This window comes from Maniola jurtina, chromosome 23 (genome assembly GCF_905333055.1).
Source record: "Maniola jurtina chromosome 23, ilManJurt1.1, whole genome shotgun sequence".
NCBI lineage: Eukaryota > Metazoa > Arthropoda > Insecta > Lepidoptera > Nymphalidae > Maniola > Maniola jurtina.
In genome coordinates, this window is record NC_060051.1 from 6,764,922 (window position 1) to 6,791,466 (window position 26,545).

Consider the following 26,545-nt stretch of genomic DNA (forward strand, 5'->3'; position numbering starts at 1 on the left):
TGTTAGTTTTTTGGTTTGTCCATCAATCATGTCGCACCGGATTGACGTGACTTTTTGGATGGATATAGTCTGTTAAAGACCTGGAGAGTTAATAGGCTACTTCTTATCCCGAGAAAAATAAACGGTTCCTGTAGGATAGCGTGCCATTTATCACGCTTTTGTCCTTCAACCACGGAACAGCAGATTAACACAGAGCAGGAAAGTCAACAACAAGGGTACAAACAACTCTCTACTTCTTTAATGATATCCACGCAAAAATCACTAGATTTACAACATGGGGTTATTAAAGAGGCAGACCAACAAATTCATCAAAGGGCGGCAACGCATCGGCGGTACCTATAGTGTTGCAAATGTTCATGGGCGGCGGTAATCACTTAACACACGGTGACCCGCCTGCTCGTTTGCTCGCTATTTTTATTAAAAAAAATCAAGTCGATCCGTCGCTCCTTTGCGACGTGATTGAAGGACAAATTGAAATCCGAGCCTGCAGAGGAAGTGGAACTCACGACAACTTCTTGGGTATCTTCCTGGTGGGGATGGAGGTGATGAGCTGCCCCCACACCAGCGTGCCGGCGCCGAAGAACAAGCACCACAGCCACTGGTCTATCGACAGTCCCGCCGTACTGAAGGCCATGCCGCCGAATTGGATAATTACTACCTGGAATTGGATGGTGGATGTGGATGAGATTAGTGATTCTGTTGATTGGGTGGTCACGAATTTAGGAGATGGTAGCGCCGTGTTCCTTTCAAGGTTGTGGTGGAATGTCAAAGAAGTTACACAACAAATTGACACAACAGTAAACTTCGAAGGGGGAAGGAACGGTATGTTTTTCGACATTTTGCACGATAAATCAAAAACCATTATGCATAAAAATAAATAAAAATCTAATTATTAGTTTATGAACACATTTTAAGTCTTTTTTATGATGTAACCACCAATTTACGCTTTTCGTTTTTTTATCCTTTACTTGTGCCATAAGACCTACCTATCTGCCAAATTTCATGATTCTAGGTCAACGGGAAGTACCCTATAGGTTTTGATTCCCAGACAGACAACGAAGTGGTCCCTTAAGGGTTCTCTTTTTCCTTTTGAGGTACGGAACCCTAAAAATAGTGTACAGTACCTGCGAGAGTGCAGTCCCGATCCAGATGGAATAGAAGATAGGGTTGGTGAAGAGTCCCTGGAAGACGTTCCTCTGGCCGTGGATCTTTCTCGCGTTGATCTCGTTGAACAGAGTCATCATGACAAATGTGTTGAAGATGATTGTGAAGTGCTGCGACGGCTCCGAACTCAGCTGCTGCCCTCGCCCCGACGGGATGTTTAACATCTTGTCGCCTGTTGACAGATGGACACAACGTTATCCTAACGTCAAAACCTAGATGTATTGGTTTGGAATCCCTTTCCTACCGAAAAAGCACCAGCAAGAGACTCGGCTAGTATCAATATAAATAGGTACGGTATGTTTGCTCTCCCGAATACCCTGTGATCTCACTCACACATACCTGAAAATCAGCGATGCAGTCGACTGACTGAGGCAGGGCCCCGTTCAGCCAAAATAGATTAAGTCTAAGTTAAGTTTTAAGAAGTGGGTGCCTGGGTCTTGGAGAACCAGGGATACGAACCGCTAAGGTGTGGAATGCCGTTCCGGCGTACGTGTTTCCCACCACGTATAACCTAAAAGACGAGAGTGAATATGGATATTCTAGGCAAGTCCTCTTCAACCTAGATCGCTTTTTTATTCATTGACTATCTTTTTTCTGTTTTTTTTTTGTTTCTTTTTTCCTTATGCCTGTATGTATACTCACCGACAAATAGCAGTGTGAAGATGATGAAGAGCTGATAGACACCCTGTCCGAGGATATTCTTCATCATGGTGCGGCTGATGAGCGGCTTGGTTCGACCATAAGGCTTCCTTTGCAGCAGGTCGGGGGTCGGCATTTCCGTCGCAAGCGCAAGCGACGCTAGCGTGTCCATTATAAGGTTCACCCATAACATTTGTACCGCCTGGGGAAATATGAAAATGTATATATTGTGTGTGCAATACCTGAAGAAATTTTTGAATGCGTTTAAATTGCGGATTTCTCGAATATATATAAAAAAAAAAACCGAAATATATCCTGATCTTGAAAAGATTTCTTTACCCTGTTGCCATACATCGGCGGTGTTCCCACTAGATTACAACATGAGGTTATTCAAGGGGTGGACCAACAAATTCCCGAAAGACCGCATCGGCGGTTCCTGCAAGATTTCATGGGCGGCGGTAATCACTTAACACTAGGTGACCCGCCTACTCGTTTGCTCGCTATTTTGTACAAAAAAAAAATTGATGATAGATATTACCCTGACGTGCTTCTGTTAAAGGACAGAGTCCTCTTTATATAACTACGCACTAGACAGGTCATTCCGAATGGAATAAAACTCGGTTTTTTTCCAAGTTGATGTTCAGTGTGTCATAATATGGGTAATATAATGTGGGTATGCTGACCTTGAGCGGGCTGTCCTGGATAGCGCAGGCACCGATGAATGCGACGATGACGGCGACAATATTGACAGTCAATTGGAACTGAAGGAACTTGGCAATGGAGTCGTAAACGTTACGACCCCACATCACAGCCTTTACAATGGACGAGAAGTTGTCGTCTGTTAGAATGATGTCCGACGCTTCTTTCGCCACGTCCGTACCGGCGATACCCTGGAATTTGGTGGCACCAATTTTTTTTAATTTTTTTTTATTTGCCCCAGAAAGTTGTAACAATATAGTATAGTAGTGTTGTGTTTTTTTGTTGCAAAAGATTAGTAGCCATGTTAGCATGACTAATATTCTCCTTTCCTCCCCTCCAACTAAGCGTAAAGCTAGGAGTAGGTACGACAATAGTGCAAAAGGGATTTGAACCACCGACCTTTCGAAATTCAATCAGCTCCTATTGATGCTTTAAATTTTTCACGTATTTTGCTTTAACCGTAAACCTTAATACAGGGTCATTTTAAAATTGCGCGGTCACTGCTTTGAATTCAAAATTACATCAGTGATCATACAGTTAGCGCTCAGCCGATCATTTTGCAACCACGTCCTTAGGACCCTGTATCGACCTAAGCGGAACGGAAAGGATATGTGTACGTACAGTCAATCATCTATTATGAATCTGATTGCTCAACTGAACATCAATCTCCTCGTCTCTACGTTTTGGTGGATACCGGGCCTAAGTGCGGAAACGTGCCGAGAAAATTCAAAAAATCAAAATTTAAAATATTTTTATTCAATTAGACTTCTACAAGTACTTTTGAATCGTCAAGAGCATTTACCACTGGTTCGGAATGCCTTTTCTACCGAGAGGAACCAGCAAGAAACTCGGCGGTTGCTCTTTTCAAAGAATTGATATACCATGCCATGTATAAAAGTAAGAAGGAAAGAGAAGTATCCACTTACCATGGCAAATCCTACATCAGCCTTCTTGAGCGCAGGCCCGTCGTTGGTACCGTCCCCAGTTACCGCGACCACCTCGCGTTTGTCGAAGGCCTTGGACTCGATCATGCCTTTCACCAGCGTGTACTTGTCCGTGGGCGACGATCGTGCTAGCACGCGCAGCTTCGGCCACACTTTGTCTAAAAGGTGTTGCTGTACCTGAGGAGTGATGGGGTGAAGTATATAATAAACTGATGTAGTATAAAAACTACCAATACGAAAGTGTATTTTGTTTGTTGGTTTGTTTCTTGTCCATCAGTAACTCTGCAACGGAGCAACGGATTGACGTGATTTTTCGCATAGATACAGTTAATGAACTGGAGAGCGCCATATAGGCTTATATATCCCGAAAAATCAATGTTCCCACGGGTTTTTTAAACGGGTATGGTAAGATAATAAATTTACAGAATTTCAGAGGATTAGACAAAACCTCCACACAAAATTTCACATTTCGTCGTTTAAGGTCTAACATCACGTAAGTCATTTCTTGTCAGTTTTGACATTTCGAAGCCATTCACTAAATAATCAGAGACGCATAATATATCTTGAATTGAATTTCTTAGGGTTATTAAACCTTCGGCTTCAGTCAAAATGGACCTTAGGTAGGACACTATTAATAAGTATAGAATATATATATATATATTTTTTTTCTCTCTCGTCTGGCTTTTACAAAGATTAGCCAATGTCAAGTTTGTAGTTATTTGTAACAAGTTAGTTAAACTATACAAGTATGGACCCCATCTGTGCCAGCGCTCGCCGACATACGCACGGCACCCCCTTAGAGCGCTTTCCAGTCAGTTTTAACAAAAAAAAACACTCCAAAAAGTCAGAGCACGCCCGCCAGCTAACACCAACACAGACGAAGTCCTAGAATATATAGTCCTAGAATATATATTAGATAGTAAAAAAGCAGTTTCCATTACATCTCCGTTAGCGTCCCTAATTCTGGTGTTGAACTCCTTCCCTTCTAGGATGAGGAAGTCGTCGGTGGGCTTGAGAATGCCGCACTTGACGGCTATGGAGCGCGCCGTGTTCACGTTGTCACCCGTCACCATCCGCACCGTGATGCCGGCCTTTTGACATTTCCTGATCGCCTCTGGTACCTGGGAAAAAATTATCTCACCTTTTTTATTTTTATTTATTTATTTGATTACATTTTACACCAAACTTTGTAGAGCAAAGCGCTAGATAAAAACTGAGACTGGTGTTTGCAATTTGCAGCCCAAATTGACCGTAGTCACTAGGGCTAGGGCGTAGGGCTAGGGCTGTCAAAAATCATTGGCCTTAAAAGATTAATTTATTTTAAGATCAATGGTTAGTAACATTTCATACAAAAATACACAAGTGGAAACTTCTTTAGGCACGTTGAGCGATTTTAGGATGGCAAAACTCCAAGGTTGAACCAGAGACATACTAATGTTTACACAAAAATAAATTTTCACTTTTAAAACTGTAGTCTTGCGTTTTCTTGCAATCATACCAAAAATTAGGTGATGATGTATCCTGTATTCAAACTATCGAAGTTAAACCATCCGTCCAATGACAGACTTGGCCAAAAGTTCAACTTAAAAATCAATGTAAGACCTTTAATTCATAGGTTAATATCGCTCACCTCTGGCCTGACAGGATCTTCAATTCCAACAACGCATAAGCAGGTCAAATTATTTACAATGTTGTCTTCGTCGTCCCAGTTGGGCTCTTGGTCTATGTGCACCTGTGGACAAATCGGCAAAGTCAACTTAAGTACATTATACTTAAGAGTACACTTCATGGCAGTGGCGTGCTTAGGGTTTAATGCCGTAGAAGGTATAAATTAGGCAAGTATAACGCGTGCCAATAAAGAAACGAATTAAGATGCTAATCATATAGTACCACTCATACACTACATACAGGTATACTGTATTAGATCGAATGATTAACGTCACTATTTTCGCACCTGATTACACTGAATATTAAGTATTGAGATATTTCAACTAGGTTTGTAGTGCTTTTATGTCTCTATGACCTGCAAGCTACTACTACCCGGTAGTACCAAGGCATGCTATTATAACCCGCGTTTTCGAACGTTACATACTCTGGATAATAAATGATGTTTATGCTTTATGGTTTAGCGTCTTGGACCCCTTGGTCGTCGTTGGGTATGTATCGACCCGGGGGGGGATTACTTGAGTGTGTTGAATAGAAAATAGTAGACTATGACAGGTATAGTCCATTGAGTTTTTTTTTAACATCTTGCCATAGAAGAATGATAAAATTACCGTATGCGGTCGATCTCCTTACTGATCGTTCATGCATATCCTGGGCGAGATTTTCTATACATACCTGGTTAATATCCGCTTTGCCCGGAACGAAGTCCCTATACGCCACGGATATCGTCCGTAGTCCATCGCAGGCCATTGGCTCGATCACCTGCCTCACTAATCTATCTTGCATGTCGCGGGTGAATTTTTCTAATCTACCTTCATGACCATAGATGAAAGCGCATCTGTGGAAAAAATTATGATAACATTAGTATAGAATAGAATATAAATTTTTACTCAAGTAAACTTTTACAAGTGATTTTGAATCGTCAAAATAATTTACCATTGGTATTATTAATGGTATAGCGCATAACTGAGGAGGTTCCTGCGGTAGTGGAGTGGTGCGGGAGGGTGACAGTTGTCATAAGTTGACGAATCACTGAGTCTCTCTCTCTCTCTCTCTCTTGCGTTACGTCATCACACCCCTCCCGCATCGCTCCACTACCGCAAAAATCTACCCAGGCTTTATGCTTGTAGTTAACTTTTACAAGATTACTCCTATTTTCCAAATGTGTCGGCTTAAACTGAGATCTATACAGCGCACTTTAACTTTGCTCAGACTAAAGACACTGTTAAAATGAGACAGCGTTATGCCGCTGGCATAAATCCGTCTCGTTTTAACTGAAACTTAAGTCTAAGCAAAGTCAATGTGTGCTCTATATATTTCAACCTTAGAGCGATCACGAGAAATAGAGATCTCAACTCATAGAGCTATCAAATAGCTAATATGGTTATTTAGAAAATTAAAAAGTTTGGGATTTTCCAAGCGCAAAGAGGTAGCACTCAACTGCAAGATATGTAAAAATGATGGTATTAACTTTAGTCCAAATTGTGTGCATGTATATTTTAGCTTATCCCCTAATTTATGACAATAACTGGGCAACTTACTTTTTTAAAACAATTTCGGAAGCACCCTTTGTATACAGCCTATATCCCCCTTTATAAGGTATGACAGTGGACATGCTCTTGCGCACGGAGTTGAACGTGTAGACGCGAGTGAACGATTCTTCAGGATGCCTTTCCCTGACGCCCTCGTAACTCTGTCCTAAGTTAACTACGAAGCCGAGAAGAGCGCACTCAGTTTTGTTTCCTACTTGCATTGGTGGACCGGTGGGGTCTAGTGATGGCTGAAAGAGGTACAAGATAAGTCAAAACGAGTCCCAATCTCACATATGAAAGATAGGAATGTATTACATTTCAAGTCAAGCGTGAGAGCATGCTATTGCAATCAACATTTACGAGCATGATATACTCAAAGGCGAGATGCGTGATATGCAATGTTTGGTATAATTTAATTTTTTGCAAATTAATTAACATTTTTTAAATTAAAGACATTTGAATTTATTATAAGTAATGTTTGCCATAAAACCAATAAAATATAGTTATGCAATTGTACAGTCACATGGTTTATTTACGCATGAAGTTGACTCAAAATTTAACTTAAAATAAAGATATTTCAATGGTCTTTACTTTCAAAATAAATATAGTTTTACCATATTTACTGTTTTAGGGCAAAGATAATGTAGAGAATAGAGATAAATCGATATCTGGTTAAGTTTTAGATCTAATACTACGTAGCGTAAAACGTTTGTACAGAGAAACGCGTAAGAGAGGCATATTCTCACCATGATTCTGGACGTGAAAGCGCTGTTGACCGCTATCCCCTCGACCATGGTCTCGGCGACTTCTTGCGGTATGTCCCTGTAGTTGGGCGTGACCTTGCACAGCTTCTCGCAGATGTACGACTGCACCACTGTCATTCTGTTGGTCGTCAGGGTACCAGTCTTGTCTGAGCAGATGGCTGTCGCGTTACCCATTGTTTCGCAAGCGTCGAGATGCCGTACTAAGTTGTTGTCTTTCATCATTTTCTGGAAAGGAATTCGTCATCATCCCACCGCTGCCACCATGTAATAAAACGAGGCTGGTTGACCCACAACTAACTTTTCATGAATCCTTATTTAAATATAATATAATTACACTGCAATCATCATCAACCCATTACTGGTTCCCTGCTGAGTACGGTCTCCTCTCAGAATGAAGAGGGATTAGCCAAAATCTACCATGCTGGCTAAGTGTTGATTGGCAGACTTCACACACCTTTGAGAGCATCATGGAGAACACTCAAGCATGCAGGTTTTCCTACGATGTTTTCCTTCACCGTTAAAACAAATGATATTTAATTGCTTAAAACGTACATAACTCAGAAACGTTCAGAGGTGCCCGGGATTGAAACCTTGGACCTTCCAAATAGAGACCGACACTAGGCTATCACCGCTCTCTCATGTCCATTAAAGACCTTCTTGATATCGTATAAGTAGATGCATGTGCCAACAGTCTTCGAAGGGAGGATGTTAATAGACCGTGCAATTTGGAAGCAACTTAGCAGGAAAGTGTTCGCTGGAGTAGGCGGGGACAATCGATATGAAGAATATGGATTAAATATCTGGACTCTTAAGAAATTAGGACACCAATTATCCTCATTAATGAGCCTCCTTAGGAAGGCCGATAAAATCTAGGGGACTGCCCCAAGACGCCATTTCCACGGACGAGAGAATCGTGGCGAGTCTTGCCGTGCTACCAAATTCGATAGAAGTTATAAGCCAATCTCCCTCCACAGGGCGATACTATCGCCGACGATGATGATACTAGGTCGGACTCGTTGCGATTCCCTCGCCTGTGGCGATGGCGCCTAAGTTTTAGTCACATACCTTAACGGAATAGGCGAGTGAGAGTGTGACGGCTAAGGGCAACCCCTCCGGCACCGCGACCACCAGCACGGTGACACCGATGATGAGGTGCTTGACGAGGTTGTTGATGTACGTCGCCTTCCAATGCTTGCCCTCGATGACGAATGTGTGTACGCAGAACTGAATGACTAGAATGATTACTGTGAGCACCGCGATCGTTGAACCGGCGTAACCGATCTGGCGAGAGAAGAAACAGACATTTTATAGCGTGGTCAAGTTACGAAATATGTTGGAGAATGACCTGTAAGCCCGTTGGAAATTTTAAGAAGGCATTTTATAGTGTAACACTTCATACATGCCATTGAAACAGGTGTTATGAAGTTACATTTTTAGCGATTGCGTGTCTCCAAAAATAGGAACCCTTATAACACTCAAATATTATGTTTAACCGACGAAACAACAAAGAAGATTCATACAGTACTACCATTTTATAATTCCGCTGATGTGCCTATGCAGAAATTTTAGGTTGAAATCAGTATAGCGCACTTTGACCGTGCTTAAGTTTCAGTTAAAACGAGACAGATTTATGCCAGTGGTATAATGCTGTCTCGTTTTAACAGTGTCTTAGGTCTGAGCATGGTCAAAGTGCGCTCTGTAGATCTCAGCCTTACTATTGGAAGGCGCAAAAATATTTTAACCAATCAAAGCACGCGTCCGTTCCCTATTGGTTGTTGTCTACGCACCATTTTTTGGCGAATTGTGAGCGAAGTAGCACAAGTCTCTGTCGTTCCTGTATATTAACGTCAAGTTTGAGTTAAGTCGACGTTGGTTGCGCTTTTCTGCGCGAACGATTTTACTGATGCGACTTATACAATGGTAGTGGTAGTGGTACTTTGATGGGACGTGGTTATCGTCGGTTGCACTCACCTGTATGGCTAGTTTGGTGAGTTTGGCTTGCAACACCGACTTCTCCTTCTTGTGGCTGGTTTCGGCCGGCGGCTTGTCGGCGGGCGGCGCGGGCACGTGGTTGTCGTCGGGCCGCGCGTGGTTGCCGTGGCTGTTGCCCGAGGCTGCCAAGTCGTCGTCACCTGGCGTTGTTGCGCTTTTTGTTAATGAATTTGAATGGCGATTGCTACCGTTTGGTATTTCTGATACTTTCGTGTCGTGTTTTCAATGAATTTTGAGTTGTTGTTATTAGCTTGAACGACAATAAGTGTTTCGAATTATTAATCAATTTGAAGTGTATCTGAGCTGGTTAGTAAATGTATTATTGATGGATTATTACCAACAAAATGAATTTTTCGTTATAGAAATATGATTTTGGATTATAAGTTGTTCAGAATTTCGAATTATAAATAGATAATATTATAATCAAAGTATCTGTTAAAGTCAGTTTTGTGGTGAGTTGGTAGATTACTTGCTAATACAATTTTTTTCCATACAGCAAATAATTTTGCAAAAAACACTGCTAATCAAGGTGTTTTTACCATAAAAACAAGGTGTAGGCTTTGCGATACTAAATAATATTTATACAAAAATTTTAAGCACTAAATTTAAACACTGATTAAGCCAATTCAAAATGACAATTTCACTTCTACACATTTTATAGAAAATATATTTAATACTATCTCAAGATAGTAAAGCCAATTGCATGTTTACTGTATACCAAACAATAACAAAAGTACACAGTGGACCAAAAATATTCTGTTAAAAATAATTAAATCAATATTAAAATAAAAAGTGCGTAATTAAAATACATCGTACAGTTTACATATTATCATATTACATATTTGATAAGCGCCGCTCAAAACCTGTAAATAATTTTAGAAATGGGTGCAGATAAAAAATTCTAAGTATAGCTATGAAAATTACGGTCAAAACTACTTGGATGCTTTTAAATGCAGTGTAATGTTTGGGTGTGATATGGGTGTGTATTAACTAATACTTTTATAGTAATTACTTTAACTAAATTAGCTTTTAACTGAATGCAGCATAATTTTGATTACTATTTCGTTATAGTAACATATTTCATAAAGGGAATTTTGTTGCATCAAGGTTTACAAAGGTTTACAAAACATTTGTAAAAAAACATTGAGAATACGCCGATTTTTATTTAATTTGACGAACAAGGTCTAGAGCTCCTTGAAATATAAACGTGCCTTACAACTAAATGACTTCCAAAATATTAAGTAAATTTTTTTGACAGTAAGGACAAAATGTCAAAAATCAGTCAATATTTAAGTTGCTCGTATTTAAGTCGCTAAGATGTTTCAGCACACGGCCATAAGAAACCAACAAAAAAATTGGTGATACTGTAACAAGTATGAAATATGTTACTATCGTACACTTCAGGGTAAAATTATTATGAAACTCGTGAGTGTTAACGAAAGCATTTTTTTTACTGACCAACTTTTGTGCCCCTCAGTGTACGCGGGGTAAATAAAGCAGGGCATAGCACAGGATACTACTTACCTGTCAGACTCTTGCGTTGTCCCTTTTTCTGCTGCTTTTTGGCTTCTACTCGCGCCAATTCGCCCGTTTATCCAACAGCGGGTATTACACAAGCATACACATGGTAACGATATCATTGTTTATACATCATGCGGTCAACACGACATATACACGATGCAATTTTTTTTAATGTGTATGATTTTTTTTTTATTTGATTCGTTTTATTTTCGTCGGCGAAGGGTGTGCGGCAGGCCGGGGTCGAGGGGGTGGAGAAAAAAAATTCGGATGTCATTGATAGGGTCTAAATGTCAGTGGAAACTAAATCTAAGGGGTCATAGCACTCGAGCATTTGATGCAAAGTTTTTTATTTATATACCCACTTGCACAAGAACATTTGTAATGATTTAGTTAAAAAAATATTTCTGTCACTTTTTGGCAACCATATTATGCTATTGCTAAAAAGTGACAGCATTGCAAAATTTATCTAAACCAGTTTAACTGTCCTTGTGAAAATTGGCCCTTATAAATATGCTCTAGTTAAATATTAATGTATCTTATTTTGGAGTGTGCAATTTTTTTGGCCACAAATGCTCGAGCTTAGCCACTAATTTGCATTTACAGATGAATGCTTTATAGGGTAGGTATATTTTAAATATATTTTTTATATAAATAAAAACTGAAACGAGATTATTTTATATGCATAATCAACTTATGGGTTTAACATCAATGGGGTACTACGGGGGTATATAATAAAGTAACATATCATAAACTTATATACTAGTACCATGCTCGGGCAAGACATCTCAGGCTATTAGTTAAACACAACATCAAAATTCAACAAGACCGTAAGATGTACTATAAATGTACTAAATATTCAACATCGTTTTGAATTTTTCGACGTTAACAAATAAAATAATCTCATATCAGAAACTAAACTGGTAAAACTTCTTCTCATCAAATCAAATCAAAATATTTTTTATTCAATTAAACTTTTACAAGTATGTTACAATCATCAAATGCATCGACCACTGGTTCGAAATGCCTTCTTTCTTAACATTAAATAATTAATTAATATTGCACAGTCGCCTTTGTCCGCGTGGTTTTAGGTTTTCACAAATCCCGTGGAAACTCGTCGATTTTCCGGAATAAAAAGTAATCTATGTCTGTCTACAGTATGCAACTTGCAAGTTACTTCTGTATCGAGTAGATGATGACTGGAACTTCATCCACGTGGATCAAGGTTTTTAAAAAATCCGTGGGGACTCTTTGATTTTCCGGGATCAAAAGCCTATGCCCGTCCCCAAGATGCAACCTATCACTGTACCAAATTTTGTCTAAATCGGATAAACATATGGGCCGTAATAAGCTATCAGACAGAAACACACTTTCGATTTTATATGAAAGTATGGCTTTTTGGCAAAATTGGTTTCACCAGTTTAGTTGGTCGAAGTTCCCATTCTGGGAGGGAGTGCGGTGGCAATGGAGGGGTATGTCTTCATGACACACTATATGCAACTACACTCGGGTTGCCGCGATCATTGTATGACAAGTGACGCATAGCACTATCACTAGCAAACTAGGCACCCTAGGCGAATACTGGAATCGCGCCCATTGAGACAAAATATATCTTATAGAGATAAGTGGTTCCCTGTCCACTTTTTCTTTCTTTTTCTCTTTATTGTTACAACTTTCTGATATAAATCATAAAAAAATAAAATATAAAAGTGATTTTTAGTTTCTTTGAGACAATTTCCTTGAGATTTGTAGAATAAATCCATACTAGATGCGAAAATAAACATAATTCATCAATTTTATCATGGAATCGCAAGCGCGAACGATGCAAGCGCAAAAAATTTTAATTTTACAAAAACAATCCCTTAGTAATCAATTAACTGTATTTAATCTGAAACTCTTTAAGGATAGCATTGGTAAAAATTTTGTTTTTTTTTTTGTATGTATTACGTTATTTTTACTCAGAAGTTAAGTTTTACGCAATTCGAATTTATCGTAGTGTGCTAACTGGTCGCAGTCTTTGCCAAAATCATATGATATTTTTCGTAACTACCTAAAAATCATATCTTTTCTCAAAATTATCAATAAAATAGGATGGCAACACCTAAAAATAGTATTAAAAAAATTCGTCACTTGTCAATACAATCATCTCGTATTATCCTAAATCAAGCAACAGTACAATGCTCATTTAGATTAGGCCAAGCTTTATATTCACCCACCAGCACCCATAGAAACGAAATCATTTCATCTCTTATTGGTTAATAATGCGCGCTTGTTTTTTCCAATAAAAATAAAATAAAATGATGTTTTATTCAGGTGCTTTTGAATCTTCAAAGGACCACTGGTTTGGTATGTTTTTCCTACCGGTAAGAACCAACAGAAACTCGGCGGTTGCTGTTCTCAAATATTCAATTTACAGTAATATTTATAATATACGAAACAAGCATCGGTAAGCGAATCTTTTTAAAGGCTACATGATGTCTAATTTCTATTCACTAAATGAGCAATGTATATATACTAGGTACTACTAGGTAATTTGCAATTTAATGCTTTTTGGGGATACTTTTTCTAATGTTGTATTTTAATTTGAGCTATAACAGATTTATGAAATTCACTGGCGAAAAGGAAATTAAAAAATAAAGTTGAATGGACCAAAATTATTCTTCAATTTTGAAAGTAAGAAGGTTTTCAAAGTAACAAAATCCAACACCAGAAAAAGTTTCTAAATCAATGGGGAGTTTCTAAATCTAGGGGTAGTGAGCCTTATTGTTACGTCACACAACAGGGGTAAGAAGGGTGAGTATGGCATTAACATGTATTTCATTTCAACCGGGCCACCTGGTGTTAAGTGATTACCGCCGGCCATGAACATTTGCAGCACTAGAGGTACCGCCAGCCTTTCAGGAATTTGTTTGTCCGCCCCTTGGGCCTTGAGTAACCCCACGCAGTAATCTAGTGGGAACACCGCCGATGGGAGTTGATTCCACAATTTGCTTGCCTTCTTTTTGGCTTTGCCGTAGGTAGAAAAGAATGTTAGCGTGACATAACAATTGGCTCATAGAAAAGACTGCGGGTAAGGTATGGTGCAGCACTAGTGGCGGACCCTGACCTTTCTTCATCTGCTTGATCTCCTTGTGCTCCTTCTCGACGGCGGCGCCCAGCAGCGTGAAGATGATGCCGGCCTGCGAGTTCACGCCCACCGCCGTCACCAGCATCTTACCCGACCCTGCAACCAACACCAATAAAACTGTTATTTCTTGTACGATGGTAGGGAACCCTTCGCGTGCGCGTCTAACTCGCACTTGACTGGTTTTTCTCCTATACTTTGTTACATGTTTTTGTCGGAGATATTTAATTTTAATGTGTGGGTTTAACGAAGATCATTAGAGTTTATATCGGCACTTAGTTACCACAATAGGAACAAAATTGCACGCAATATCAGTGTCATGATCATTATATAGAATATTTATAAAGATGTAAAAGCTGGTTTACGAAAAAACTTTCTATCTCTGGTCTATTTTTTGGGTTCCGTATCTCAAAAGGAAAAAAGGGACTTTTGTAAGATCACTTCTTTGTCTGTCTGTCGGACGAGACCCGTCAAGGGAATCAAAACCTATACGGTACTTCCCGTTGACCTAGAATCATGAAATTTGGCACGTAGCAAGCACAAGTAAATGAAAAACATCTGAAAACCGTGAATATTGTATGATTCGTCTTTGGACTACAACATGGACAAAACTGACTTCCTATAATAATCAGAGGGGCATTGGAAATAAGACAAAGATTTTGGTGTAACACCTTTTTGGAAGATTTACTTACTATACTATTTAGGTCTACATACCTTCCATAACGTGAGTACCGGATAGCACCATGGGATCAAAAGATTCTCCCTTCTTAACATGGTCCGATTCACCCGTCAGCGATGACTCGTCGATCTGGGGAACAAAACGTATAAATTAAAGTCAAAGTCAAATAATTTATTCAAAATAGATAATCTTGTACACTTTTTGATGGTCAATTTGTAAGATGATGTAATGGAGATAATAATAGTTAAGTAAACTTAAAACTAAAGTACTATCCAACACACCTAGTTTCTTCTTTCACCAAAAGTTGCCTGGTGGAGATTGCTCTGAGCAATAAGGCCGCATTTGCATACAATTTTTTTTAGTTTCTTTGTGTTGCCTTGATTATTTCATATTTTGTGTGCAATAAAGTTTTCTATCTATCTATCTATCTAAAGCTACGAGGGTTCCAAACGCGTCCAGGTCTGAGAAGACCTATTATACTAACAGTATTTCTTTACGCCAATCCACACTTGGCCAGCGTGGTGGACTATGGCCAAACCCTTCTTATTCTGAGAGGAGACTCGTTCTCAGTAGTGAGCCGGGTATGGGTGAACATCATGATGAGGATTTACTCCTACATTTAAGGTAAAATAACTAGCCTTAACATGCGCAATCTGACTATTTTATCTATCTTTCGAATACGGTACTTCCAAGAGATTATGGGCTACTAACTAATGCCCGCAACTTTTTCCGCGTGGATTTAGGTCTTTTTTTTTTAATGTGTTCCTTCCTTTTTTCCTCCAACATGGCCGTCGGAGACTGTTGTAGGTCGGTACTATGATGGCGTTTTTTTTTCTGCCTTTTTTGTTTTGCTGTGGTTTTAATTTTTACTTGCTGCACCTATGTGCAGTTCGTTGGGGATTTTTAAACTATAACTAGCTACATCTTAATTATTATTAATTATTGTCTAGGATTCTGATACTCTGATATTTGTTTTTTTTTTTTGTTTTTTTTTTTGTTTCTTTTTTTTTATTCGTTTCTTTTTTATCTGTTTTTTTTAAATGTTTGTTATTCTATTTATGTCTTAGCTCTTTGTGACTGACTGACAGACTGACTGGTCATCAACGCATAGCTCAACTACCTACTGCGCGGATCGGGCTGATTTGGCATGCAGATAGCTATTATGACGTAGACATCCGCTAAGAAAGGATTTTTATTCAATTCAACCCCTAAGGGGGTAAAATAGTTCCACGTGTATGAAGTCGCAGGCATAAGCTACTTTATAATAATATGGGTAGTGATTCTTCGATTTTGGCTTGATTTAAAACAGTTCCTGTTTTTATTTCTATCTATGCCCAAACATAACTATCAAACTACTGATAAAAGCATGTCTAAACTAAAACAGTTGCTTCCCGGAAGCTGTACTGATTACGTGCTTAGCGATAACAAAAAAAAAAGAAATCTTTACAAGAGATAGTAAATAAACGGTATTGATAAAATGTCGCATTGCATGATTGTTATCAAACCACCGCGCTGTAGTGATATAAGGACGTATGTTCTGCTTATCAACAATTTGATCTTGACTTACGCAGAACCGGCAGAAAAGATAAGGGGTTTTTTTTTTAAATAAAAATTGCGAGCTAACGAGTGGGCGGTATCACTTAACATCATGTGACCATGATGTTAAAAGTGATTACCGCCGCCCATGAACATTTGGAGGAACCGCCAATGCGTTGCCGGCATTTCAAGAATTTGTTGGTCCTTGAATAAAGCCCATGTTGTACCTAATTCAGTGGGAACACCGCCGAAGGAAGTCGGTTCCACAGTTTGCATGTGCTTGGAAAAAAGAATCAGGCACAACGGGCGGTCGAAGTGCACCAGGCATCTAGGTGGTGACGGTCAATATATATAATATATATATATATATATATATATATATAATATTCTGTACAATGACACTGATATTGCGATCCTATTTTGGTAACCAAGTACCGATAAAAACTCTAACGATCTTCGCATTAAAATTGAATATCTTCGACAAGAACATTCCTAAGTTATAGAAAAAAGTACGTACCTAATGACGTCAAAGCTTTTTGGGGGCAAACGAAAGGGAGTTTAGTCATGGCAATATGACAAGCACTCAAGCCCCCGCCGATAACGGAGTAGCCCGCCTTATCAGTTATTACATCGATACCTGCACTAATAGAGGGGGGCGGCGACGATCAAGCGCCGAACGGGGAAATAATTGAATGGCTACCAAAAACATGCGATAAAACGCGTTTTATAGGTTTACGAGTATGTACGTTTAAAAGCTCGTACATACATACGTTTTGCATTTTTGTACTATCTTTGTATAGCTAAACTGGTAAGAGATTGAGAGTTCAACTGACGTCTTTTATGTGATGGGACTCACTTAGGCTCAAGGTATATTGGTCAGTACCAATAACTCAAATTCAAATTCAAATTATTTTTATTCAATTAAACTTTTACAAGTGCTTTTGAATCGTCAAAATAATCTACCACTGGTTCGGAATGCTGTTCCTACCGAGAAGAACCAGCAAGAAACTCGGCGGTTGCTCTTTTCAAATGTACAATTTACAATAATATGCCATACTGTATACAAGCAATTGCAGCGCCGTATATTGCTGGAGCGAATCAAATCCAAGCTTTTTTGTCATTTACATAATCTTCGATTGTATAATAAGCTTTTTTCAGGAGCATACTTTTAATAGATTTTTTAAACTTGTGTAAAGGCAAGTCTAAAATTGATTGTGGAATTTTATTATAAAATATTACACTCATTCCCACAAACGATTTTCCCACTTTCCTGAGGCGGAGCGTAGGATATGCGAGCCTATTACGGTTTCTAGTTTGCCGGTCGTGGAAATCACCGATTTTTTTGTAACTATGAATGTTTTGTCGTACAAAAATTATATTAGCGTAAATATATTGAGAAGCTACTGTAAGAATAGCTATTTCCTTAAATCTCTCTCATAGGGAATCGCGCGGTTTTAAATTATAGATTGCGCGTATTGCCCTTTTTTGTAATACGAAAATTTTTCCAATATCTGCCGCTTTACCCCATAGTAAGATTCCGTGAGACATAATACTGTGAAAATAGGCAAAATATACAATTTTTGCAGTTTCCACATCAGTTATCTGTCGAATCTTTCTAACAGCGTAAGCTTTAACTCAGTAGTTAAACCCCCCCCCCACCCCACTATGTTAACAGATGACATCAAACGAGTAGCAGGGAGTCGCTGGATTTGGCGGCGCAAGAAAGTGATGTGTGGAAGTCCTTACAAGAAGACCTTTTCATACGTCCAGCAGTAAACGTCTATCGCTTGGGATTTCTGATTTCAAACTTGTATTGGAACATTTGAGGAACGATAAACGCATCACTTCGCTTCGTCTCGACTGAATCAATGTGCCTTGAACCTTACGCAGCGCATGTTGACAGTTGAATACCATATTTTTATGAGCATTAGTACCCCCTGAACATTATCAATATTAAACCAAGCATGAATTAAACTAAATGCTTTACACGGAAGTGTCATTCATAAGATTTTTTCATGAGGCCATCAACATGATTCATTTGATCACCCACCGATTATATTTTGAATAATGTCAGGAAATCTACGTTATTCTCAAGTTCGTATCTACTCGTACCACGTATTGTTACGCTCAATGATTTCCTAGCTAAAAATAACTACCTCATTAGTCAAAAGTGTATCCGCGATTGAAATATTCAAGTTTAAAGTTCTTCCCCTAGAAACAACTATACTTAATTTTTTTTTTACAAGAATTCCGACTTTTTATAGACTTTGCTGGTTTCCGAGCATTGCGCAAGCAAGATGTTGGATAGGTCTTGTCTCGTTGAAAATTTCCTGTCTCTATCATTAAGCAAATTGCCTATAAGTATATGAAAAGGTACTTAGGTCGTTACTTAAATATAGGAAGCCATCAAATGTCACCAATGGAACTACTATTCCCTTCAGAAAGCTCTGGATTTCAGAATTCAGTAAAGTACCAAGTGAATTCTGATATCCAGTACCCAAAGGCATTCCCTTCCAATTTTAATATGGGTACCTTTAAATCAATAGGCACCTTCTAGGCTCCATTTTAGGCTACATTGTCACTTGCCAGCAAGTCTGATTACAACCAAGCACTAGTCTTTAAAGTAAATGAAACAAGTGTAAATTTAAAATTTAAAACAAGTGAAGATTACAGTAACTAGACAAGGGTAAATTAAAAATTTTCAACACCCCCGACAAATCATTTTCAAATAAATAATTATGTATATCTAGGCAACGTCCATCTTGACAGCTTGACATTTGTCAATTGACACTTGAATATTATGAACCTAAGGGTTATCTAACCTTCTTTTCTACAAGAAAACTAGAAAATAGCTGATAACTTTTAAACGGCTGAACCAATTTTTTTGGATTATAGCTAAGAACACTCTCGATCAAGCCACCTTTCAAACAAAAAAAAGTAAATTAAAATCGGTTCAGTCGTTTAGGCGCTACGATGCCACAGACAGATACACAGATACACAGACACACAGATACACAGATACACACGTCAAACTTATAACACCCCTCTTTTTGGGTCGGGGGTTAAAAAGAGCGGATAACTTTCAAACAGCTGAACCGATTTTCTTGGATTATAGCTAAGAACACTCTCGATCCTTACCTTTCAAACAAAAAAAAAACTAAATTAAAATCAGTTCATTAGTTTAGGAGCCACGATGCCACAGACAGATCCACAGATACACACTTCAAATCTATAACACCCCTCTTTTTGGGTCGGGGGTTAAAAATCTTGTAAGTTAGAACTCACCTTAAGGTCGTTACTCTGCAATAGGACGCCATCAGCGGGCAGCAAGTCCCCGTACTTGATCTGGCAGATGTCGCCGACGACTATTTCACTGATCGGCACCTGCTTCACCTCGTTGCCTCTGATCACCGCGAACTTGTGTTCACCCTCTATCCTTGATTGGAGCCCCCTGGAATGTACGTCAAAACATTTATGTATAACAACTAGATTACAATACAACATGGGGTTATTCAAGGGGTGGACCAACAAGCTCCTGAAGGGCCGGCAACGCGTCGGCGGTACCTCTGGTGCTGCAAATGTTCATGCGCGGCGGTAATCACTTAACATCAGGTGACTCGCCTGCTCGTTTGCTCGGTATACTATGTATTTAAAAAAACCTCCCAAATAAGAATGCGCTCCTCTTTACCATGTTTTTCTAAATACATAAAAAGAAAAGGCAACTGGCTGACTGACTGACTAACTAACTAAAATATATAAATAGCGAGCAAACGAGCTGGTGGGAAATGTTTCATCAGATTTCATGTTGTAGAAGGCACGTTAACATCCCAAATTACTGTTAGATACACAATATATATTTTCTATAATGACTGCTAAACAAAGATGGGAACCCAAAATTTTAATTACAAAGGTGTACCTCCATGAATATGAAGTAATTTATTGGCTACTTATGGGTATTGAAAACGACTAATTACCTTTTAAGTACCTTGTAAGTAAGGGGCCCTTTGAAAATGTATTTTTTTTTTAATTCAAATAGTTTAACCGATTTATGTGAAATTTGGTACAGAGGTAGCTTGCATTCCGGAAATTGACATTAGCAACTTTTTATCCTGGAAAATCAAAAGAGTTCCCACAGGATTTAAAGAAAAAACTACATCCACGCAGACGAAGTCGCGGGCATAATGTAGTAGTTGAATAAAATACATACCTGAATTGCCTCTCTTTCGTGTAGTCATTGAACGCTGTGACTATAACGACAACTATAACAGATATTAAGATCGCCAGACCCTCGATCCACTGGTAATGGGCTTCCTCTTCGTCCAAATGCGCTGAAACACACCATTACATTCTCTATTAATAATCAAAATATTGACAAGCATTTCAAAGACTCTATAAATACTTTCTTGCAACTTTTATTTCGTATCTGTGACAAAGCTACAAGCCTAAGGCTGGTTTTCTTCTCACGCTGACCATTGGCGCTGGCGATCCAGCACTTACAGGGTGTAACCAGAACACTAGCAAAAACTTAGCGCTATTATTATACTACCTTAACACAATCCAATGCCAATAACCATTTGCCTTGTCTTGTAGTTTTAGTGATTTAGTATTTTTCAAACCCGCATTGTATAGCGTGCAAAACTTGGGTCAATGCCCCACCTACGACGCGGCATTGACTTCGAGTGACCTATTTACGGAACGTTTGTTGACCTCTAGCGTCAGTCAGATGTTTTATTTGCAATATATTGTGAACTTAAGGGTGATAAGAATCTATGTAAATATCTACAAGAGTTAAATTAATAAAATAATATAAAATTAAATAAATAAACTTTTAAAAAATATACATGTTTTTTTTTTAAACCTAGTTTTTTATAGTATCTTATCAGTGATCATCAATACTATCACCTGTTTTCGTTTGTGTTAGCGATCTGGTCACACCCTGTATTTACTCAGCGCCGATCCATCAGCGTTATTCAGTAGCGCTTCAGAAAACCAGCCAAACTATAGACGTAACAGACCTAAGCGGTTCATTGTGAGCCTGAAGCTGGTGAATTGTGACGTCACACAAGATAGGACTTCGGGACGCGTCGCTTAGTATTAGATCTCCACTAGACTATCCATTGATCTTATAGGGAATTGTTGTGACTGGAAGGTAATTTGGGATTAGAGAAGCAATATGGTACGGGTAGGATACACCAAAGCCTGGTATCTACCAATAGATACCGAAGATGTGTTTAATAGACCAATCAGATTTTATTGGTAGATGACGTGATTTTCTTTAATGTCATCTATCAATAATTCGATTGGTCTGATCAATAATCTAGTTAAACACATCTCCGCTTTGATGGACCGTATCGGGCCTTGCCTGTAACTTCTTTTCTTTTTTCTAACACCAACACAGACGAAGTCCCCTGTAACTTCTATTGAGTGACGCGGTTACATAAGTTGTCTTGTAATATAGATAAATTGTGACAGGAAGGTGATTGGAACTTATGGTTTACGTAGAGACTTCAACGAAAATATTATATGTGTATGGGCAATGGGAAAAGTACTGGATGAGGAAGGCTGACAACAGAAGTGTGGTGGTTTTCACAAGGGAAGGTTTATGTTCAACAGTGGACGTCTGCAGGCTGACATGATGTGATTTTGATGCACCTAGGCCTGTAGCCTGTACCTAGGTAACTGCTGAGTTGCGACTTTGATCTTTTTGCCAAGAAAGTGGTACCTAATCGTCTTAGAGTTCCGTCATACCTGTTACATGACCAGCGGGGTGATTCGATAACTTAGTGTCTAACGCTGAATGATAGCCACCGAGCTCATTTGACATTGGTTGGTTATACATTGCTGCTTTAGCGAGCTATACTAAAATATTTTTTCGTAGAAAACCTTAAATGGATTAAAAATAAATGTTATGATGAGCTATCATTCAGTGTTAGACACTGAGTTTGCGAATTAGTAGGCTAATCATAGTGTCGTAACCAAATCTTCATTCTGGTCGTTATTTTTTTAATTTTACGATGCTTTTTCATATGTTATCATGACCTATTGTTTTAATCCAACCATTGAAACAAAGAAGCATCCAGCTAAAGTAAAATGTTTCACATTCCCTCTCCATAGAGTAGTTTCCTTTCTCTATGCTCATGCCAATAAAACAACAAAGAAATTGTAGACAGAAAAGGGATCGCGTGTAGATTAAAAATTAAAAATAGGAAAGGTTTGCGTTTCCATTATTCAACAGCAGTTTCGTTAGTTATATAACCACAAAATAATATTGTTTAAAGCCGGTTCACATTATGCCAGTCGCTGAAACTAAGTAAGTCCATTCCAGACTGGACTGGGATGGATGACTGATGATGATGGATGAATCGTTTATGTCCATCCATCGTTTTTCATTAATGGGTTGTTAATTGCAAGCACTTTGCTTTGAAATAATTAGATAGGATGTTAATAGAATTTCAGTCATACAGGATTGGGGGAGCTGAATTGAAATAGACAGACAATAGTGACAATAAAGAAAAGTTTCGCCAACTGGATTAAGAACTGGATTCAAAATTATATTTACATTATTGTAGTAAAAATAGGACCCTGGATTAAATCCAGCAATCTAATCCAGCGTTTATAAGCGTTTAAGTGCAGCGACTGGAATAATGTGAACAAGCCATTATTCTTCATTTCATATCATGTACTGTTTAAATGTTACTTAGCGTCATAAATTATTTTAATCATGAAATAAAAAAGGAACCTTGAATTTAAACTGTGTTATTAAAAAAAAGCAATAGATTAAAGTCTCTGTTTAGTTTTTTTTATTTGCACAATTTAAAGAGAAGTCGTTGAGATAGCACGTCATGTTTAACATAGTAGGTAAAGATTGTCACGTACTAACTAAAGGAGTATTTACACAGAGCCGTGAAGTATCAAGGACGTGGCGGCGTCGTGATCTGAAAATATCGGTTTGGTAGTTGGTACGCTTGAGCTAACGCAGACAACCGGTTTTAGTCGGAGGCCGATTTTTATCCGTCAACGGCGGACCTTGACGGCCAAAGCGGTGCTCGAATACGTGCTCACACTGACGTCTGTGTATGTTCATTCACATGCCCTCTTAGCAAAGGCTCTTCGAAAAATAGGATCGAGTCAACGAAAATTGACCATACGTTAGTCCGATTTCGTAGAACCGTTTTTGACCGTAAATTGGACCGACTAACTATTGTTTTCGGTAGTCTGCGATACCTCTTAAGACCTCTTTCACACACGCCAGTGCGCGAGCTAGCGCTGAAGTTTTTGTGTAAATAGACCTTAAACAAGATCACGTTTATAGTTCAACTTATAGCTAGCGGAAGCGTTTGGGTTGAAATAGGGTAGATGCCTGTTTGAATTTGATCTTTATCTTATCCGCGATAGCAAGTACAATTAAAAAGGAACCTTTTTGTGAATATAGTAACAAAAACGTTTGAAAAATAAGGCAATTTTTAATGATAACATATTGCTGTCTCGTGCACGACCACACCTAAAGGCGGTGACGTCATGTCTAGTATTGCACTTCTGTGACTTAACTTACATTAAACTGTTTAAGGGCCGATTTTTCAAACATCAAATAACTTTTACCTGAAGAATAAATTTGAGGTTTGACAGTTTTTGTATAGAAAATCAGTCAAAACGTCAAATTAATTCCTCGGGTAACAGTGATTTGACGCTTGAAAAATCTGGCCTTACTGAGTTCTATTTTTTTTCTGTTTACGATAAAGTAAGTTCTTGATAAAAATAAGAAATAAAATCGAGCCATCTACCCTATTGTATCGGAATGGACAGAGCCAGGGTGCGTTCACTACTTAAACGTGATCTACTTTTAGTAAGCAACTAAAAATACATGCCCTATTGTAACCATGGTTTCTCGAATTGAAAAAGTATCACGCGTCCTTATAAAAAGGCGACAAAAAAATATTTTTTCTGTGATAAATCTCGAAACTGATGAAGATGATTAAATTCGAGATGACAAACCATGGCAGGAAGGAAGTATGACAGATAGGCTTCACAGACATAACGAAGACTCTACAGAATACGATAACGACACAGTTGTAGAAAGTATTTCTCGATTGGCCGTCGAACCATATGCACGCACTAGGAAAACGAGCAAAGTGCAGGATTTACATTTAAAACCATTATTTACATTCACGTATTCTTACCAGGGTCGTCTAATGATTCCATATTGTTATTGAAAAGAGAAAATACACTTATATTAATTACAATTAGTTATATTTACAATCCAATTCGGTGTGCCCCTTTCGCCGTCTTTGAGATTTTGAAAAAGAATTTTGCATAATTTTGTGGTGTATTTTGATAACATTTATATTTACAAAAGTGTCGACAGTAAAGCAACAATCAACAATGCATAGCTTTCTCTCCCTATTGTGATTTGTTTTCATATCGATCTGCATTGATTAAAGAGTGGAAGCAACAGCAAAGTTTGATGAGTTTTCAAACAATGCAACACGGGATAATCAAATCATATTATCTGCTAAACTTTGTGCATCGGTTCAATCGACCGTACCTATCTACATTATATTTGACCTCCGGAGATGTGTAATGAAGTTATTTGGCTGATATTCACAAATATAGGACGTAATTTTTTTAAATGTCTGACAGAATATCATGTGAATGGACTGAATGTGGCACGAAAAAAAATCGGGGAAATTTCGTGAAGCTCCTAATGACTGTTAATTAAAAATCAAACTATTCCCCTTTGTTGCAATGCCAAATGACTTAAAGAAAAAACTGGGCTAAAAAGTCGTCTGCCATTGAGTTTTGAATAACAACAAAAAACATACAGCGACGCTGATAATATGGTCTTTATCACACATGACTCTATGATGTAAGTTGTTAAGCGTTTTGCTCTTGATCGATTGTTGAGTAAAACCCCATAAAGATTTGCTTTCAAACACGACCATCGATTTGTTGAAGGATCCTTAAATTACGGGCTCCACACCTTTTTGGTACTTCAGAAAGGTCAAAGGTAGGCCTTTAATGTGGACATAGATTAAACTCATCAATCGACCAAGCGCTTTATACTTATATCTGCTCACGACGATATACAACGATTTTGGTATAATAAAGTAAAACTATATTACGGAACCCTAAAAATGATTTATGCTTACCAGGATCACTTTCGTCTTCGGACGGTTTGTAAAAACTCAACCCTAGAGAGACCACGGCAGCGACCTCCAATATAATGAGCGTAACGTCCTGCAACGCCTCCCATACCAGGGTGAGGAAGGTTTTGGGAGGTTTCGGCGGTATGAGGTTTGAACCGAACACCTCTCGCCTGTGCTGCAGGTCTGCTTTTGTACCGCTAAGACCTGGGGACAAGGAACAAAAATCTTATTAATATAATGAATCATTTATTGTTACATAGTTATTTTAAACTTTTCTTTTTGGTATACTTATTGTGATTAAAAATAAGTACAGTACCCGGCGGGAAATATTTGTACATCGACCTTTAGAAAGAGATAGCGGTTTCGTAGAGCGTCGTCCCTGTCGTTGAGAGTCAAACGTCACATAAGTGTGAGTGACAAAGACAAAGAAAGCTCTCCGAAGCCAAAATCCCTTTCTAAAAAAAAAGATTCCAACGGATTGAGAACCTCCTCCTTTTTTTGAAGTCGGTTAAAAATTCATTCTGTGTAGTTCAACCAAAGGTAACGTGATTGTAAGCAGTAACAGTTTACGAAACACTTTATTATAGTTGTCTATCAAAAGTTACAATCGGCTTAAGATCCAACAAATCCTACAAAGCCAATCTCTGCTATTTTCTCAAAATGTATTTGAATAATTTCATACACAGTAATATAATCTTTGCTTTCTACGTCAACGAGCAAACGACTCATAATAATAAAGATGTTTGATCTACATCAAGTTGTAATGTTGATATGAGTAATCCCGTTCATTGGCTTCTATGCTTTACGATTATTGATATTGATCTATTTTTGATCTATATCTTCCGCAACTTCATTTACAATTTTATTCGTAGTTCACAGCTTTTTCTTTGAATATATTTTTAGGATTTCGTATCTCCAAAGAGAAACAGAACCCTTATAGGATGATTTCGTTGTCTATCTGTCGTGTCTGTCAACATCCGTCACGGGAATTAAAACCTACAGGGTACCTACTTCTCGTTGATCTGGAATCATGTTTGGCAGGGCGTACTAAGTAAAGGAAAAATCCGAAAACCGTGGAATTTGTGGTTACATAACAAAATTAAAAAGCGTTATTTCTTGTAAGATGGAACGGAACCTTCGTGTCCG

General features: G+C 38.4%; 1 protein-coding gene across 17 annotated transcripts in view; it reads right to left on the bottom strand.

Moving 5' to 3' along the window:
• The window catches only part of LOC123877396 (plasma membrane calcium-transporting ATPase 3), a 251,475-nt gene that overhangs the window by 25,347 nt on the left and 199,583 nt on the right, over positions 1–26,545 (bottom strand). For 9 of the 17 annotated variants that reach the window (XM_045924143.1, XM_045924141.1, XM_045924140.1 and 6 more), the window contains 19 exons: positions 25,403–25,603; positions 24,434–24,442; positions 20,464–20,584; positions 19,542–19,707; positions 14,756–14,849; positions 14,024–14,140; positions 10,922–10,968; positions 9,379–9,540; positions 8,473–8,688; positions 7,390–7,632; positions 6,653–6,891; positions 5,787–5,949; positions 5,077–5,178; positions 4,388–4,567; positions 3,429–3,623; positions 2,487–2,693; positions 1,807–2,005; positions 1,125–1,336; positions 507–658 (listed from right to left, as the gene is read on the bottom strand). In XM_045924143.1, the coding sequence (XP_045780099.1) occupies positions 507–658; positions 1,125–1,336; positions 1,807–2,005; positions 2,487–2,693; positions 3,429–3,623; positions 4,388–4,567; positions 5,077–5,178; positions 5,787–5,949; positions 6,653–6,891; positions 7,390–7,632; positions 8,473–8,688; positions 9,379–9,540; positions 10,922–10,968; positions 14,024–14,140; positions 14,756–14,849; positions 19,542–19,707; positions 20,464–20,584; positions 24,434–24,442; positions 25,403–25,603 (3,025 nt within the window). The remainder of the gene's footprint in view (positions 1–506; positions 659–1,124; positions 1,337–1,806; positions 2,006–2,486; positions 2,694–3,428; positions 3,624–4,387; positions 4,568–5,076; positions 5,179–5,786; positions 5,950–6,652; positions 6,892–7,389; positions 7,633–8,472; positions 8,689–9,378; positions 9,541–10,921; positions 10,969–14,023; positions 14,141–14,755; positions 14,850–19,541; positions 19,708–20,463; positions 20,585–24,433; positions 24,443–25,402; positions 25,604–26,545) is intronic. The other 8 variants (XM_045924151.1, XM_045924146.1, XM_045924153.1 and 5 more) reach the window with 5 other exon arrangements.